The following is a 16,980-nucleotide window of genomic DNA, read 5'->3' as shown; positions in this document are numbered from 1 at the left end:
AGAATTATTTTTTGTTTGACACAGCTACATCTTCAGTCTGATTGTATTCTCAGATTTTATTAATGGTTTTCTATAATTCTTCTAGTCGAATCACCACTTTAGGTGACGAGCTTATGATAAAGCTCTATCTTATAGCGTTTTTACCAAGAAATGACTACATAGAAAGATGTGAGATGACCTTTAAAATCTCATTTTGGTTTTACTGTAATATACTAAGCTCAAATATTTCTAAATGTTGTATAATTTTACTCTCTTTCACAGTCTTAAAATGTTGACATAACTTAAATAAATTCATGAAGTTAATTGTAATTAAGAAAATCATTCATGTGGTGAAATAAGCAGCACTTGTATGTTCGACTAATGGTAATTAAAAATTTATTTTGAAAAAGTGCATAAATATTATAACAGTACATAAAATCTTAAGATTATTTATTTATTCAAAGTCTGTGTGTCACTACTCTGTTCTAAGATTAATCTATTTTTAGTAATTCACCTCAAGTTGATATATGGTATTAATAATAGTAATAAATAAAGCAGTGCTTATCAGTCAAATAAATAACCTTCATCTTCTATTAAAAGATTTATAAAAGACTAATTCAATTGAGAGAGATCAAATGTCATTCACTCTTTTTTATTTTATTTTTTTTTTGGAAAAAAGAAGAATAGCGATTTAAGGAATTTTTGTGTTCATAATCTAACATTTTTTACAAAGGTCAACTGGAATCGGAAGCATTTTAATATAACAGAAGACAGTTATATGCACTGTTACATACACCTAAGCCAGATTTCTCCCTCTGAAAAGAAAATATATTTCTGAGCTAATATATTCTAACAAGACCAGTATAATGTATTCATTCCAATTAAGAAGAAAGAATAAGAAAATATTTATGAGGGAATCCAGAAGGATACTAGAAGGGATTCTTTTTTCAGGCTAACATGTCTGTTTAACAATCGTTCTTTGTAAAACTGTCAATGGCACTCCTCTAACAGCTGTTGTTCAACGAGAAGGGTTATCAGACCGTAATAGGAATTAATGGAAAAATGTAAGGGACGATGAGAATTCTCCCGCTTCAATAGGGTATATAAACACTGAGCAGGCCAGTATCCCACTGTCCTGCTCAGTGACTTACTGACTGTCCCAGTCAGTAGGAAGTGAGTATAAGCAGGTGCTGCAAAGTATGCTCGACGCGATTATAAGTCAGCATGTAGAACAAGTACACTGACGTCACAATCATTCCAGTGTAGTCAGTGGGTAAATCCAGAATTTGTTCGGTGAGTTATTGTTAGAAAATTATGAAAGTAACAATATTAAGTCCATTTGTAAATTGTTAGGGCAGTTCTATTGTAAACAGGAAAGATATTTGCAGTGAATGGAATTGTATGAACCTTAGACTGGTCTAATCTTATCTGGTTGTTAACACAATACTAGTTGTTAAGGTGTTAATATTAGCAGTTATTATAATGTCTTTAGTCAATTGGACTGTATTCTGAATTTTATAACTACCTTTAAATAAATACTGTCCTTACTTGAAATACTATTTTGTATATAATTTATTTATTCAGTTATAATTAATATAGTATTATATTTATTTATTGTTATAGATATTATTATTGTTGTTATTACAACTATTATCAATTATTATTATTGAATTGTCTTATTTTCTATGTTCTTAGACGAATAAATTGTGTTTATATAAACATTTTTAATTGTTAGTTTCCCAATAGTCTGTATAACATTTTTAATACACTTTCAGTTGGAGTGAAGAATGATAAATCATCCATTCAATATTTTAAAAACAAACTTAGGGATTAATTCTGAAGACATTGAATTTCTGTATGTAATAGTAGCATAATGAGATTGTACTTGATGTTGTGCTAGCAGTGTGATTATATGATAAGTATGCATGAATCTGATATAAGGGTGTTTATGTATGTAATTTGCAATCAGGCATGAGGTTGAGAATAATTACTGTATGTATTACTGTAATTTGCTAACTCCAGCTCATGTGTTAGGTAGGCTTTGCCTATTTTTTTTTTATAAATGTGTACATTTTTTCTTAGGTATCTTGTTTCGTTTGCTCAAAAAAATTATTTGTATACATTCTCTTAAGTTCACTAATAGTTTAAAATAGAATATATCATATTTTTTAAATTTATAATTCATGAAGAAACTGTTTAATTTTCTTCCCTCAGTGACCAAGTCAAAAAAACAGTCTTGTCAGACAGAGCATCCTAAAAACAGATTTGTCATAGAATATTAAAATGACATAAAACACAACATGACAAGGGTGTATAGGACCCTTGCCACTTAAAAACATGCAACACAGTTTTTAAAAAAAATGCCAAAACGGTTGTAAAAATTCTGCAACTAAAAACAGCCTTAAAATAAATTCATCAGTAGTTTAAATAACCTACTTCATAACAATTATCATCTAGGTTTACCCTTAGACCAATCTTTTTTTATTATTTCGCTCCATCCTTTTGACAGCCTCCACTCTAAAGAGTCTGAGGCCTTAAAGATGGAATCTTCATCCACTTCTAATACCATGGAGGATGTTTTGTGGTCAGTAGCATCCGATAGCGGTTCAAGTGCAGTGGGGAGTATGGCATCCAAGTTTAGACCAGATGCACGCCCCACGGAGATCTCTGTGCTTTCAGAGGCTCAATAGCTATTCGGTTAACAGTCTCTTTATCTACACTCATTATGTCATCATCTTTCTGGACTCCTTGAATTGGGATTTTCTCTATCTGAATTTTGACCTGCGGTACGTTAGAATCAGGCTTCTTGTATTTTGGCTTCATTTTCCTTCACCTTATAACTAATCAGAGGCTCATTCCTAAGTTGAAAGGAACTCTTTTGCTTTATGACATCTGGCTGTTTCTGTACCAGCTTTGAAGGGTGAGGGCCCTTCAAAACTTATCTGTTCTGGTCTGAAGGGTACGTGGCGAAGTAGTGGCAACGACTGCTGGTTGTTAGTACCGGTTATAAGCAAATATTTGGCCCAGTTAACTCTAGTCTAAACCCTAGTCCTGCTACACCCTTTGGGTTCAGGCCAAAATCTGTCATCTTGTGATTGCTTGCTGGAACAGGTATTTACGAGATCAATCCAATAGTGGCCAAGAGGTGCTGAGTAATAAGGGGATTAATAGGCCTCCGGCATTCGTAGATCGCTGCAGGCAGTTGTCATGTTTGTGGGCTTGCCCATATTTAATAGTAGTAGATACGACATTTAGATAGTCTTTGTTAGTTTGACTTTGTAGGGTATTCTGGCAGAAATCCAGGACAAGAGTTTTTGTGTGGACCCTCAAGCCAGAGAATGTGTGTAAGTTAAAACATCCATACATAAAGATACGCTAGTCAATATAACACAAGGTGCAGGCGGAGAAATCGAATCACTAGTACTGCCTGGGTTCCCTCAGTCAGTCACCTCTCACAGATTTAATCCGGACTGGGAAGTCAGATGCTGCTTGACCCACTATACTGGGCTTGCACGTAACAGTAGGGGCTTCGATACCCTTACCATGGGACACTTCCTGCCAAGGACCAAAGTGACTGACTCACATTGAATGGCACAGGACTTAGATAGAGCAAGTTTACATCAGCCTAGCCCCAACCCAGTTTCCACTACTGAGATGGGATAAGCACTCCCCATCCACACTATACTTAAAGTCGCCAAAAAACAGATCACAGTAATGCCTCCCATTCTGTTGCAAGCAGCAAAACTGCGATCTACTCAGACAGCTCAATATGGGAAGTACTGTCAGCCGACATAAGTGAAAATACTGAAACATTATGTTGTTGCCTGCTCAGATGTTTAGGTAGATGTAACTGTGTGGATTTGGGGTTAGATTTTTATCCAGGCCATCATTGTTTTTTTTCTTCAGGATATCAACTGCTAGGTCGTTAGCCCTTTTCCCAAACGAAAAAAAAAAATTATTTTCCTTCCCGATAAAATAACTAGTGACCTAGTTGGAAGACTAATCTCGTCAGACAGATCTTCCAGAAATAAACTTGACATAGTACATAAAACCCCAGAAGAGCACAAGATGACAAGGGTGTGTAGTGTATAGTGCATCTTACTTAAAAACATACATTCCATTTCTAAAGAAATCTTATCAAATCTGTCAAAACGGCTTTAAAGTCCTGCAATTAATAAAAAAGTCATCCTTACAATAAATTCATCAAAAAAAACTTATAAAATTGACTAGATGTACATGATCATCACCTAGGTTTACTCTTAGGCCATCCTTTTTTTCTTCTTTTCTCCATTCTTCTGGCGGCCTCCACCTCTGATTCTAGGGTGTCTGAGACCTCACAATAAATCTTGGAGGATGTTTTGCTGCCAGCATCAGATGGTGTTGACCTAGGTGGTGCGGTGAGCATTGCATCAGACTCCCCACTAAAATGTTTGGGTGGCTAAAGTGCTCACTCTCTTTTTTAGAGGGTTCCATCTTTCAAGGACTCCATTTTTGCTTAACCAATATTCTCTTTTTTTAGCATCGTTATTTCTTCCTTCACGATAGCCTGAATGGGAATTTTTTCAATCTGACCAGTTTGACTATTTTGGCTTCACTTTCCTCCACCTTATTTCTCAATGGAAAAGAACTATTTTGTTTGTCATATCTGCTGTCTTCTTTAGCAGTTTTGGGCTGTCTTCTCTGGTTAGTCGTTCTCTAATTTCTCGTTAATAATACACTCAACCATAATGGGCTAAAACTGGTCCTAGTTCAGAAATTACATCTTTCGGTTTGAAAGAAATTGCAGGAGTTGGGGTATGTCCTGTTTTTATTATCACAATGAAAATAGAAGAATCAATGAAATTAATTCACAAATGTGTTAAAGAAAGAAGAATGAACACTTTAGAAAAATCTAGAAATTTCAAATTAATAAGTAACAATAAAAAAATAAAAACTGTAAAAATAAAATTATAAATGAACAGATTAACAATCAAATGGATGTCCTCTTCAAGAACCTCAATTTATTTAAAACAGGAAACAGATAAATAAAATGAAAAGTTAAGTATAACCATTAATAGTAAATAAACAAGAAGGCCAGATAAGGCATGATGCCAAACACAGGGAGAACCGTTGACTAAATGCTACATAAAGATTAACAGAAAACTATAAACTGGAAATATTTACAGAGGATTTTTTAAAATACTAAAGTCTATAGAATGTTATCTTCATTTTTCATTGGATATTGCACCAATCATTGTTACTTATATTTAAGTTTTCTTACACATTTGCCGATGTAAAGGTAAAAATGTATCCTGTTTTTATTTTTATTATTAATTTTTATTTCTTATGTTCTAAATTTTGTTTTTTATGATTTTCTTTTGCTGTTTCAGCAAGCAAGGGGTAGTGTACTTCCTCCACCACCTCCACCACCACCCGATGAGCCGACTCATCCGGAACCAGACTATGAAGTGATTGAATTCCCTAATCAAGCCTACATTAATGCTCCTATTGCTGGTATTACATTTTATATAACTATAAGTACTTCTTTATTAGTTTACATAATATATATATATATAAATAACAAATGTGTTATTTAATTTTTTCTGATTTTACATTTTTGCTATTATCTTTTACAAATTTTACATTTTTCACAATTCATATTTGTGATATATCACAGATATGAATTATGTCAATACCATTTCTTGGACAATTCCATCATCGGTTGTGTGGATGGAAGTTTGGTGGGCCATGTGTGGATCAGGACAGTCACCATAGCTGAATGGATTGGAAAGCAACATCCTCATCACCGCACCAATTGAAGTAATAAATACATTTGGAAATTCATTTAATTCTTTGTACTCAGTCTTTGTGCTATAACTAATTTAGGTTTGGTTGGTTCTATTTTTTTATAGTGTTCATGGATTTGTTTCTTCTGGTCATTTTTATTTAATTTGTGTTGTTTATATCATGGATGATTACTGTTGGTCATTAATTTAAAATGTACCTAAGGATCCTTACAAAACAACAACATCTGCTAAGAAGTTTTAATGTAACATTATTTATATTAACTTTTATAGGGAAAGGTATGACACTTTTAACACAGAGAGAAAGATATTATATTAAAAACAGGAAAGAAACATTAAAAGGGTTTTATTTTTTATATTAGTGTTATTAATCTGTTGTTACTATTTCTTCTTTACCAACTTTCTCTACCAACTTTATAATTATTCATGTCTGAATTTTATTTAATAATGATTATGGTGATTATGGAAAATGATTGATTCTCAGTTTTTGATGTAGATTTGCCAGCTAATAATTCACAATTTCATGTTTTATGTTTATAATAAAATATTTTTTATTGTTATATTTTAAGCAGAAAATGGTACTGTTTAACCCTTAAATTTTTACTAATACTTATTTTTTATCATATATATAGAATTTTTTTAATTTTACAAAATCGACCTAATGTGGAACTCTTTTCATATAATAAAACAATGGTAGAAATTACTTAATTAGGTGTGTATGCTTTATTTTTAATTTATTTATTTATACTGGCACTTGAAAAGTAAAAAATAATTGATGTTTAAATTTCTTTTATATGGGGACAAAAACTATAAGTTTGGTACACAGTGAAACGAAAGTGTATTTTTATTAATATTATTCCTTTTATTTAATTTTGCCCAGCGGGCTGGTCTAGTGGTTAATTCATCATCACAAATAAGTTGTTTAACAGCTCTTTTTCAAAGTCAAAGGTTCTGAGGTTCAAATCCTAGTAAAAGGTAGTTGTTTTTATATGGATTTGAATACTAGACAGTGGATACCAGTACTTTGGGTGTGGGGTTCAATTAACCACACATCTCAGGAATGGTATTCCTGAATCTGCACAAGACTAACCTCATTTACATATCTTACATATTATCCTCTTCTCATTTGGAGATGAGGGAATTGCTTATTGTTCATTAGTTGATCAGATTATAACATATACATTAGAAAAATAAACTAAAAAAAAATTAATCTATTTTTTTAAATAAAGGTTATATATTATATTGAAATATTAATACCTTACAACACCCTACAAGTATTTAAATTTCAGTAATTTTGAGTTGCAATGTGCTCTCAGCTGGCATTGAGATTCCTGTCATTTGAGTTGTTTTCTTCATAATGAATTACTGTTAGGATTTGTTGGTGTTATGTTTAGTTGTACATATACAGAAAGTAATACATTAGATTATTAATGTCCACTACGAAAAAAGTGAGATAAACTGATAATCAGAATTATTTATTAGAAAATAGTGATTCTGATTGTGATGGAGACAGTAAAGATAATTCTCAGCCTAAGAAAAATCTGAAGCAGATAACGTTTCTGAAAGTGACTTGTACAATAGTGATACCAGTACATCCTCTACTGATGAAGTAATCCATGAATCCAAGAATGATGTTTATATCTTAAAAACTGGGCTTAAATGGAAAAAAGGAAATTTAAACCATAAAGCGGCAACTTCAACACAATATAATAAAAGTATTCCAATCTTACATTTTACAGTTGCAGACATAAAAAGGTTATTAGATTCAATAAAATTGTTTTTTACAGATAAAATTTGTTATCATTCAAATGAATGTAATTTAGTATTACCAGGCAAACGTATAAACTTAGATAATAAGGAGCAATTACCATTCATGAGACTTGGCATTATTGCTGGTGTCCTCCAGTTGAAAAAATAAGTCTGTAAAAGAACTGTGGACAAGTAATAAAGAATATTTCAAACCTGTATTTCCTGCAATTATGTCAAGGAATCGATTATTCAAATTTTAAGAATCGTATTCTTTATGATAACTCTACATGAGATAAATGACAAAAACCGATAAGATGGCACCGTTTCAAAATTGTACAAAGCATTAACTTGGCTTTCATCCTTGGACCACAATTAACTGTTGATGAACAATTATTAGTATTTAGAAGACAATACCCATTTCAGCAGTATATAAAAAAGTCAAGGAAAATGACAAAGATATGGATTCCAGCTAATGCAAAAAAATTGATATTTACAATATGCAAATGTATACTGCAAAACAGCTTGATTGAATGTGTGAGAAAAATTAAAGTGCATGTGTAGTCATAGATTTGGTTCCACCACTTCATGGTCCAGATCAAGAAATAACAAATGATTATTTTTTTTTACAGCTGTGAGTAAGCTGAATTCCTGTTGAGAAAAATATGACTGACATTCTTGGGACAATTACAAAAAAATAAAAAATTGTACCGTCTGAGTTGGTAAAACACTTCAAAGAAAAGAATTTTCTTCAGTTTTCGCACTTCATGACAATTTTATTTTAAAATCTTATGTTCTGAAAAAACTGAACTGTTGTTTTCTTATCAGCCTAACATCATTCAGATAGATGAGCAGGTGAAGAATGTAATTTTAAACCACAAATTATCACTAATTATAATGCTACAAAGAATGGTGTGTGCACAGCTTAGAGAAAGTTATGAGAGAAGTTTCTGTTGAAGAACAAGATCATGGCCATTAAAACTTTTCTACAATCTAGTTCATTTAGTTGTTGGGAACATTCTTTTCCTGATTTGAATTCAAATAAAATAAACCACAAAAGATTATTCTTGCTTGCTGTAGGAGAACTAATATTTCATGAACATTTGAAATGCAGAACTAAAAATGTATGATTTCTAAACCATGTGAAAATTTCCCTTGAATATATTGATATTTGACCATCAGTAAATAATTTTCAGGAGGTTCAAGGTATTTTGGAAGGAAAAAATGAGGTTACATTTGCTCTGCTAAAAAGAACACATAGACTGGCGTGTATTGATTGTACAAAAAGAATTTTCAAAGAACATTATCAAAAATGGGTAATTCTGAGTATTTACGTGATCAACTTCAATTTTGTACATAATTTAATATACCATAGTAAATAAGCTTAGGATCAGGAAAACACAGGATCTAAATGTCAGAAAGCAGGTTTAGACACAGGTGCAAGATCAAAGATCACACTGTGTTATTGATACTCTATTTAGCAATCAGTTTTGTGTTAGTTATGGCGACCTGTTCAGATGCTAATCTGTCCTGTGGAAATACGTTAAGGTTAGAGTTTTGTAGAGAAAGGAATAAGCTAGCCTTAATAGTAGTCGAAGTCTAACTCAGAGTGAGTCGTTGACAGTGACTGATGGCACTCTCTTCGTTTGGTGATTATCTGTCACACACCATGACTAATAGTATGGAACATATGATGTGGTCTGTCTCTATTGTGACTATATTTCTGTTTAAACATAAATTTGGCCAAGTGCCCTACAATGGTGTTAAATATTGTCTACCTTGGTAATACAGTATATCCCTAATCTTAACTCTAACTTCTCTCCACAGAACGGATTAACATCTGAATAGGTTGCCATAACTCACAAAACTGATTGCTAACTGACTAACCTACTGATAATGCAGCACAGACTTTGACCATGCATGGGCTACCTGTTTCTGACATTTAAAACTTGTGTTTTCCTGATCCTAAGCATTTCTACCATGGTAAATTAAAGTATGAGCAAAATTGAAGTTAATCAAGTAATTGCTCAAAATTACCAAACATAGTGTTTAACTAGCTCATATATGGTTCACTAAAACAAAAAAGTGACTAAATTTTTTACATTTTACAAAAAACATTTCCTATAATAATTTATTTGTTTTTATTATTTACAGCTAAAAAGAAAGAAAATAAAGTGTTGATTTTGATCACAGAAATTATTATTTTAGTAGCAAATATGAGTATTATACTCATATAATAACAAAAAAATAAAGTGGGTACATTCTATTTCCACCCTGGTATAACTTAGACGCCCAAATTCATAGTACCTCAAGGATTAAGTTGAAGATGAATATTAATTTAAGTACTGTAGTATGTTTTCCAATAAATATATTGTAGATTATGTTCAGTATACCCTCTTTTGTATTGTGAAACTACCACATTTTGCTACTATGTTACACATTTGTTATAAGCTTCTTAAATAATTGCTCAAAAGTGAAAGAGTAAAAAAATAAAATTTTGCTTATACCCCTGAAAAACTATCTGTTTTTCAGTTCAAGTTTTTAATTTGGGGTGTACTGTAAGCCACTTTGAGAATAGCTGTGAAAAATGTCATTGGCCGCCATTTTTGGTTAAGATTGTCATGGCCTGAATTTTTTTACATCAAAGTTTCTGTTTTTCAATGCCTCTTAAATGATGTTTTACAACTACACCCTTTCCATTTAAAATTGTTGAGAAGATATTTTATAATGATAACCATCTTAATATAATTCAAATAATAATTTAATGGGTTTATAACATAATATTTTTTGAAAAGTTTATTTCTTAGTTATTTTAATTTATCTTTGAGATTTCCAGATTATTCTCTAAATTTGTTATATCCGTGAAATAAGAGATGTCTTGTTATATTTTCTTAGGTAAGAGCAAAGGAGATGGCCGTAGATGTGACCTCTGTGGAGCATCAGCCCCTAGTGTTCGTTGTGAAAAGTGTGCTCAACAAAATTTCTGCCTTTCCTGTGATGATATGTATCACCGACATCCAAAACGTCAGAATCATGTTCGGAAGGTATACTATCACATTTTATATTTTTAATTATAGATTATGTATTGAATACAATTTAAAAAATATTTATGAAATTAAATTATATTCTAGTAGAAGAATAAGTTAATAATCTAATTTAAATATTACCTTACACACTAACTTATTTTTTTATATTTGTTGTTGAAATACTTTGTATTACATTATTTTGTCAGCAACAATAATGCAAGGATTTGTTTTATTTAAAATTTATACTAAAAATTACAATTGTATTCAAATTGCAGGGCACTAAAAATGTTTAGTATACCTTTTAAACATTTTTTTTTATTTCAGCAAATTTCCCACCAAATCACAAGGCAACTCACATTTTTAATTTTTCTACCTATTTCAATACAAAATTTAGACAACAAAATTTCATTGAAAATATATTTATTAAAGTAATACAAAAACTAAAAAAATTGTCTTAATTTTAGATAACAGGTATTTTTTTATGAAGATAAGCGTAAAAAATCTATTCATACATAAAGTTAGTTTTGTAATCAAATTCAGTTCCATTTTATTTTCATACCACTTTTATAATAAAGGTTATTCCCTCAATGTAACATATTTTAAATAAGCATTGACTCAAGCAAGTTTGTCAAATGTGGTGTCATTTTAAATAATAAAAAGCTTTATCACAATTATAGTAATTTTTTACTTCATTGTTACTATTACTAAATAAATAAATTTTCTCTCCTTTTAATATAAATAATAATTTTGTTAAGTGTAACTTGAAAACTGTATATCATGTAAGAAATGCAATAAATGGTTAAGAAACAGAGATAATGTGGAAGTATCATGTTCCTATTGTAATACAAAATTCCGTAGTGCTTGTGTAAATCTGAAAGTAGAAGAACCAAAACTTATAAATGAGAATTAAAAGAAATGGAGATCTGTGGAATGTGCAAGAGAAAGAAAAACAGTCTAACTTCGGAGAAAACTCCACTTAGTGAAGAAATATCCTTAGCTAATATATTTAAAATGTTGAATGAAATGATAGATGAAAATAGCGAGTTGGAACAGCAGTTAGGAAACTCAATAGAACAACGTCATGCTGATATAGAAGTTGTATTAAATAAATTTAAAGTACAAAAAAAACAGATGGGTATATGTATGGAGAAAATTGAAGCGCAAACAGTTGAAATATCATTGCTTAAAAAGGAAACTGAAGCTTTGCATAAAGCTGCTTCAGATTTGCAGCAATATACCAGAGCAAACTGCATTGAAATTCATAATTGGAAAGAATTAGAATGTTATTGATAATATGAAAATATTTGCAGATGCATTATAACATCCCATGACTGAACAGCTAATTGACTGGTGTCATCATTTACCAGAACAAAAAGATAAAATTCCTCCAGGCATAGTAATAAAATTTACAAGGAATATAGACAAGGATGAATTGTTGAAAAAAGAAGAATAAAGTGAAATTTTTCAAAACATCACATTTCTTCTCTTCAGACATACCGACATACCGATTTACATAAATGAAACCTTATCACAGAAAAGTTGGATTCTGGCATTAGTGAAGAGAATGGAGAAAGAAAAATGTTATGAATACTTATGGATAAGGAATGGTAAAGTTTTAATCAGAAAATTTGAAGGTTGTTCAGTTATCACACTTGAACAGACTGATTTATGTAAATTAGATTAAGAACTGAAGTAAAAACAATGTATAATTTGATGTAGTGAATATAATGTTAGGATACAAATTTAGTACAATACTGCAAAACATAAGAAATGTGAGAGAAAATTTTATTTCTAGAAGAAATTAAATTAAAAGATAAAGTGTCAAAAATAATAATATTAACTGAATAATGTTTTGATAGAAAACATGCATCTGCTAAAAATATCCATTAGTGATAAGTGAAAACACTTCCCTATAAAACCATGAGTGAGCATGGATTTATTTCATATTACTAGGAAAAGAGATATGCTGAATAATAAAGTGAAAATCCAAACAAACAATATAAAACTTAATAATTATTACAAGTTTTTTAAATTCAGATTAATGGAGATTTAAAATCAAAGAATGATGCAATTTATAAGGAATTGATTATTAGTAGTAGAAATAATGCTGAACTATGGTCGAATGTAAACATTATATTAGGGGCCAATAAAAGTACTGATGGAGAAATAAATTGCATAAACTGGATAATGGGAATAATATAACAGATAAAGGTTTAATAATAAAAAAATTAATATTTATTTTTTTGGAAATAGCAAATAAAAACGGACCTGAAGTTTAATAATGAAAACATAGATAATAAATTTAGTAAATACTTAAATAATGATTTAGAGCCAAGAACTCAATGTTTATGAGACCCACAAATAAAAAAGTATTGAATGTAAAAAAGAATGAAAGACAGGAAATCTGCATGAATGGATAATATAGAAACAAAAATAATGAAAGGCATAAGCGATTGTATTATTACGGTATTGGTGCATCTATTCAGTATGAGCTTGTCAAAAAATTTCCACAAATTCTGAAAACATCAGTTGTACTAATTTTCAAAGGAGGGGATAAAAAGAACATTAGTAATTATAGATCAATATCATTGCTACCAGTACTGTCAAAAATATTAGAAAAAATAGTCAAAACTAGATTGCTTGATTTCCTTGATAAAACAAATCAGTATGATTTTTGAACAGGTAGGAGTATTGTACTTGCATTATTGAATTTTATATCAAGTATAATAAATAGTATAAATAAAAAAATATCAAAGAGCTGAATTGTTTCTGGATTAAAGGAAAGTTGATGATCTAGTTGATCATGAAATACTGTTAAATAAATTAATGGAAAGTTAGAGTTAGAAGACTTTGTAATAATTGATTTTTATCTTACTTGGAAGGTAATTTTGGGATTTAGAAGGTAAGAATGTACATGATTCTGAAGAAGTGAGAATGTACAACAAAGTAAATGCTCAAGGGGTTGTAAAACATGGAATACCACAGAGTTCCATACTTGACACTACATTTATATTGTTCGTTATTTACATAAATGATTTATGTAATAGAATTTTCAAGGGTAGAATAACAATGTTTGCTGATGATACAGCACCTAATTATGAAGAAAAGAATATAGAAATAATAAAAAAGAACATCAAAGAAGCCCTAATTAGAATCTTAGACTGTGGTTAACAAAGAATGAAATAACATTAAATGTAGCAAAAACTAATTATTCAATTTTTCAGTTAAAAGGTTCACCAAACTATTTATAAAATATTAAATATCATAATTTAAATTGTATGTTAAAAAGACCTTGCTTATGTCCAACTAACCACAAATTAACATGATAAAATATTTAGGAATGATTCTACATGTAAATATCACATGGATTGAGCATTTTAAAAAATTATAAAAAGAATTAGGTGTACTTACAAATTTCATTTTTTAAAGAATTTTTGTCCTCCAAATGTATTAAAAATACTATATCATTCACTAATCGAGTCAAGATTAATGTATGGCCTGCTATGTTGAGGAGGAGCATATTGTGCAAATATAAAACCAGTATTTATTACTCAGAAACATACAATTAGATTAATTTCAAATATAAATAGACTGGAAAATCTTTTCCCTAAGAAACGTTTGCCTCTATGTTTCATACGTTCATAAAATTTTAAGGATCTTCTTTAACAGAAGTATAAATAATAAAGTTAACAGCATAGAAGATATAAGAAAATCATGCAGAAAAAAATCTTTCTACTGCCTAAAACAAGACTTAAATTATATAAATATTTCTATAACTTTTTAGTATTAAAAATGTATAGTATAACTTACTTCCCAAAGAAATCAAGAAATGTAGGAACAAAACTAAATTTAGTGTCTAATTATTCTCCTTCTTATTTGAAGTAGATAATATAGAGAAATTGGTGTTCAATTAATAGAATGCGATGTTCGAAGGAGATTACAGTAAAATAAGAAAACAGGATTGTATTGAGTGGTCTAAAGTATGCTGACAGCACAAATTAATTAATTATTTTAATTTATAGGTTTTCTATTTTTAATTTTGACAGTATTCCCCAACATAGACTATTCTGTAGGGAACATCTAATCTCTCATACTAAGTATTTTTTTTACATGTAACGTATAAGTAGTTTAAATTTGTAGTTTATTTCTAAGGTACTATTTAAAACAATTTGAGAAATAAATTATTGTTATATTTCTGAGTCATGAACTGATGTCATTAATTAGAATCTTAATCTATTAACCTTTAGGTGAATTTTTAAACCCAGTAACATTTGCACAGTTTGGTTTATGAAAACTACTATGTGACAAAAATAATTTAAAAAAATAATTGGTTATCTTAATAAAGATCATATATACATTTCAAGACAGAATGGCACCTTAATTCATTTAAGAAGGCAATTGTAGATCAGCATCATAAAATTTGTGTTAATGTTTTATAAAAAAAATAAATTTTAAATAGCCACTTTTCAATCACTCCAATCATTTGGAAATATGATTCCAAAAGACTGAATCTGAAACAACGTATGGAAATATATTTTCAATTATTTAGAAATTCTGTTTTTAAATTAATTTTTTATTAAATTAATATTTACTTATTTGAGTACCAGCTATGACAACTGCATCACTAATAACTTGATGGTTCAGTAACACATGTAATACCTCAGAGTAGAATATTCTGAACTTTGAAGTGAATAAAGTAAAGCTAGAATACCAAACCCATGCTTATTTTTCCAGTTATGATAGATCACCTAGGTTGAACAATGCTAGGTATTTTTCTACTTGCTGCTGCCATTTACTAGGCGTAAATAACTACAGCAATTGGTGGCACTAAAAACAAAAATTACATTTAATTAAAGCAATTTTTTCCACATAGATCAATTTTTCTCTAAAGAAGTTTCACTCACAAGTCCTTTTTTTTGTAATTAGATTTCTGATGTGTAAAAAATCCATTTTACTCTTATTCCATACAAGTGATTTGATAGATCTCTCTACAACACAAGAGTTCCATCCCTAAATAACTAAACTAATTAACATTACTGTTTTATATATATAATCCATTTATTTATTTATATAAACATTGTTTTTACTAAACATTTTTCCTCTACTAAAATATTAAGCGTAATGAACCTTATTGTATATATCAAACAAACCTTATCATAGTAATAAAAAAAAAAAATCAAAATAAAATATTTTTCAGTTTATATCACCACAGAACTAATTAATAAAAAGTACTGCATGTCATTATAACAAATACTTACTTCCTGGCTATTAATAATAAAAATTAAAAGAGAGCCAAAATAATGAATATTTTTTAGAGGGAAATAAATTTTAAGAAAGGTTTTTCTAAAAATATTCATATACAGGTTAAGCTTAACAAATTTGCTTAAGTAAAGTTTTCTCTAAATCTACTCCCTTCAATAAAATCTAAAATAAGAAAAAGAAAATTAAAAAAAAAATGTTTCTGCATTTCAGGTTCATGATCTATAACATAAAAAAAAAAATTGTAGACATTTCTTGATAATTCTTGAAAGTAAAAACTTTCAAAAAATGTTGAAAGGTATTAAAATCAAAGGGAGGTAGAGAAAAAGAACAAAAAACATATCTCAATTTTAAGAGGTGGAGGTTGATTTCTTGGTAAAAAGTTTTTTTTGGATTATATTGTGTTGTAGGTAACAAACTCACTTTAATAAAGTTTTTTCTAAAATAACTTTGAAGAAAATCAAAACTGGTTTTTTCATGATATTCCCCACTCCCTAAATGAATTTGGAGAAAAAATTAATATGATCAATGCCCCACATATAGAAATATTTGAGCCAAATTTGAAGAAAATTTGTGCAGTCAACCCTGAGATATAAGGCCAGAAGTAGTGTGAGCACAAGCATACATACATATCTTTTTTTGTCTAGATGAACTAGTTGGACCCTACAACATAAAGATTTGAAAAAAAACCCGACACCCCATTTTTGATATGACACTATACTTTACCATTAATATTCTATCTATATTATTAATATAGCTAGAACATATTAACATATTCATTTAACAGAACATAATTAATTGGATAAACTCAAGGTATGTTACTGAACAGAAATATATATATATATATATTACTGTTTAACAACAATAATATTAATTTCATTGTACATATATTTACGAGCAACCTGTCATCACATCCCAACTCCGTAGTGGAAAACACACGCCTTGTGATGCTTCCGGTCACGACATCACCCCTCCCATTCCTAGCCCTGATGGGCTTTAATGGGAAACCTGTTATCACATTTAAAAGATGATTTTATTGTGAAATACATTACAGTTTTTTTTTTTTTTTGTCTTCAGTCATTTGACTGGTTTGATGCAGCTCTCCAAGATTCCCTATCTAGTGCTAGTCGTTTCATTTCAGTATACCCTCTACATCCTACATCCCCAACAATTTGTTTTACATACTC

The 16,980-nt window shown here is 29.8% G+C and overlaps 1 protein-coding gene across 5 annotated transcripts in view; it reads left to right on the top strand.

The window, feature by feature from the left end:
• Positions 1 to 16,980, top strand: part of LUBEL (Linear Ubiquitin E3 ligase) — a 220,522-nt gene that overhangs the window by 39,724 nt on the left and 163,818 nt on the right. For all 5 annotated transcript variants that reach the window (XM_075356534.1, XM_075356537.1, XM_075356532.1 and 2 more), the window contains 2 exons: positions 5,349 to 5,472; positions 10,404 to 10,552. In XM_075356534.1, the coding sequence (XP_075212649.1) occupies positions 5,349 to 5,472; positions 10,404 to 10,552 (273 nt within the window). The remainder of the gene's footprint in view (positions 1 to 5,348; positions 5,473 to 10,403; positions 10,553 to 16,980) is intronic.

Source organism: Lycorma delicatula, chromosome 2 (assembly GCF_047948215.1).
Source record: "Lycorma delicatula isolate Av1 chromosome 2, ASM4794821v1, whole genome shotgun sequence".
NCBI classification, from domain to species: domain Eukaryota; kingdom Metazoa; phylum Arthropoda; class Insecta; order Hemiptera; family Fulgoridae; genus Lycorma; species Lycorma delicatula.
This window is presented reverse-complemented; position numbering and strand designations above follow the sequence as displayed.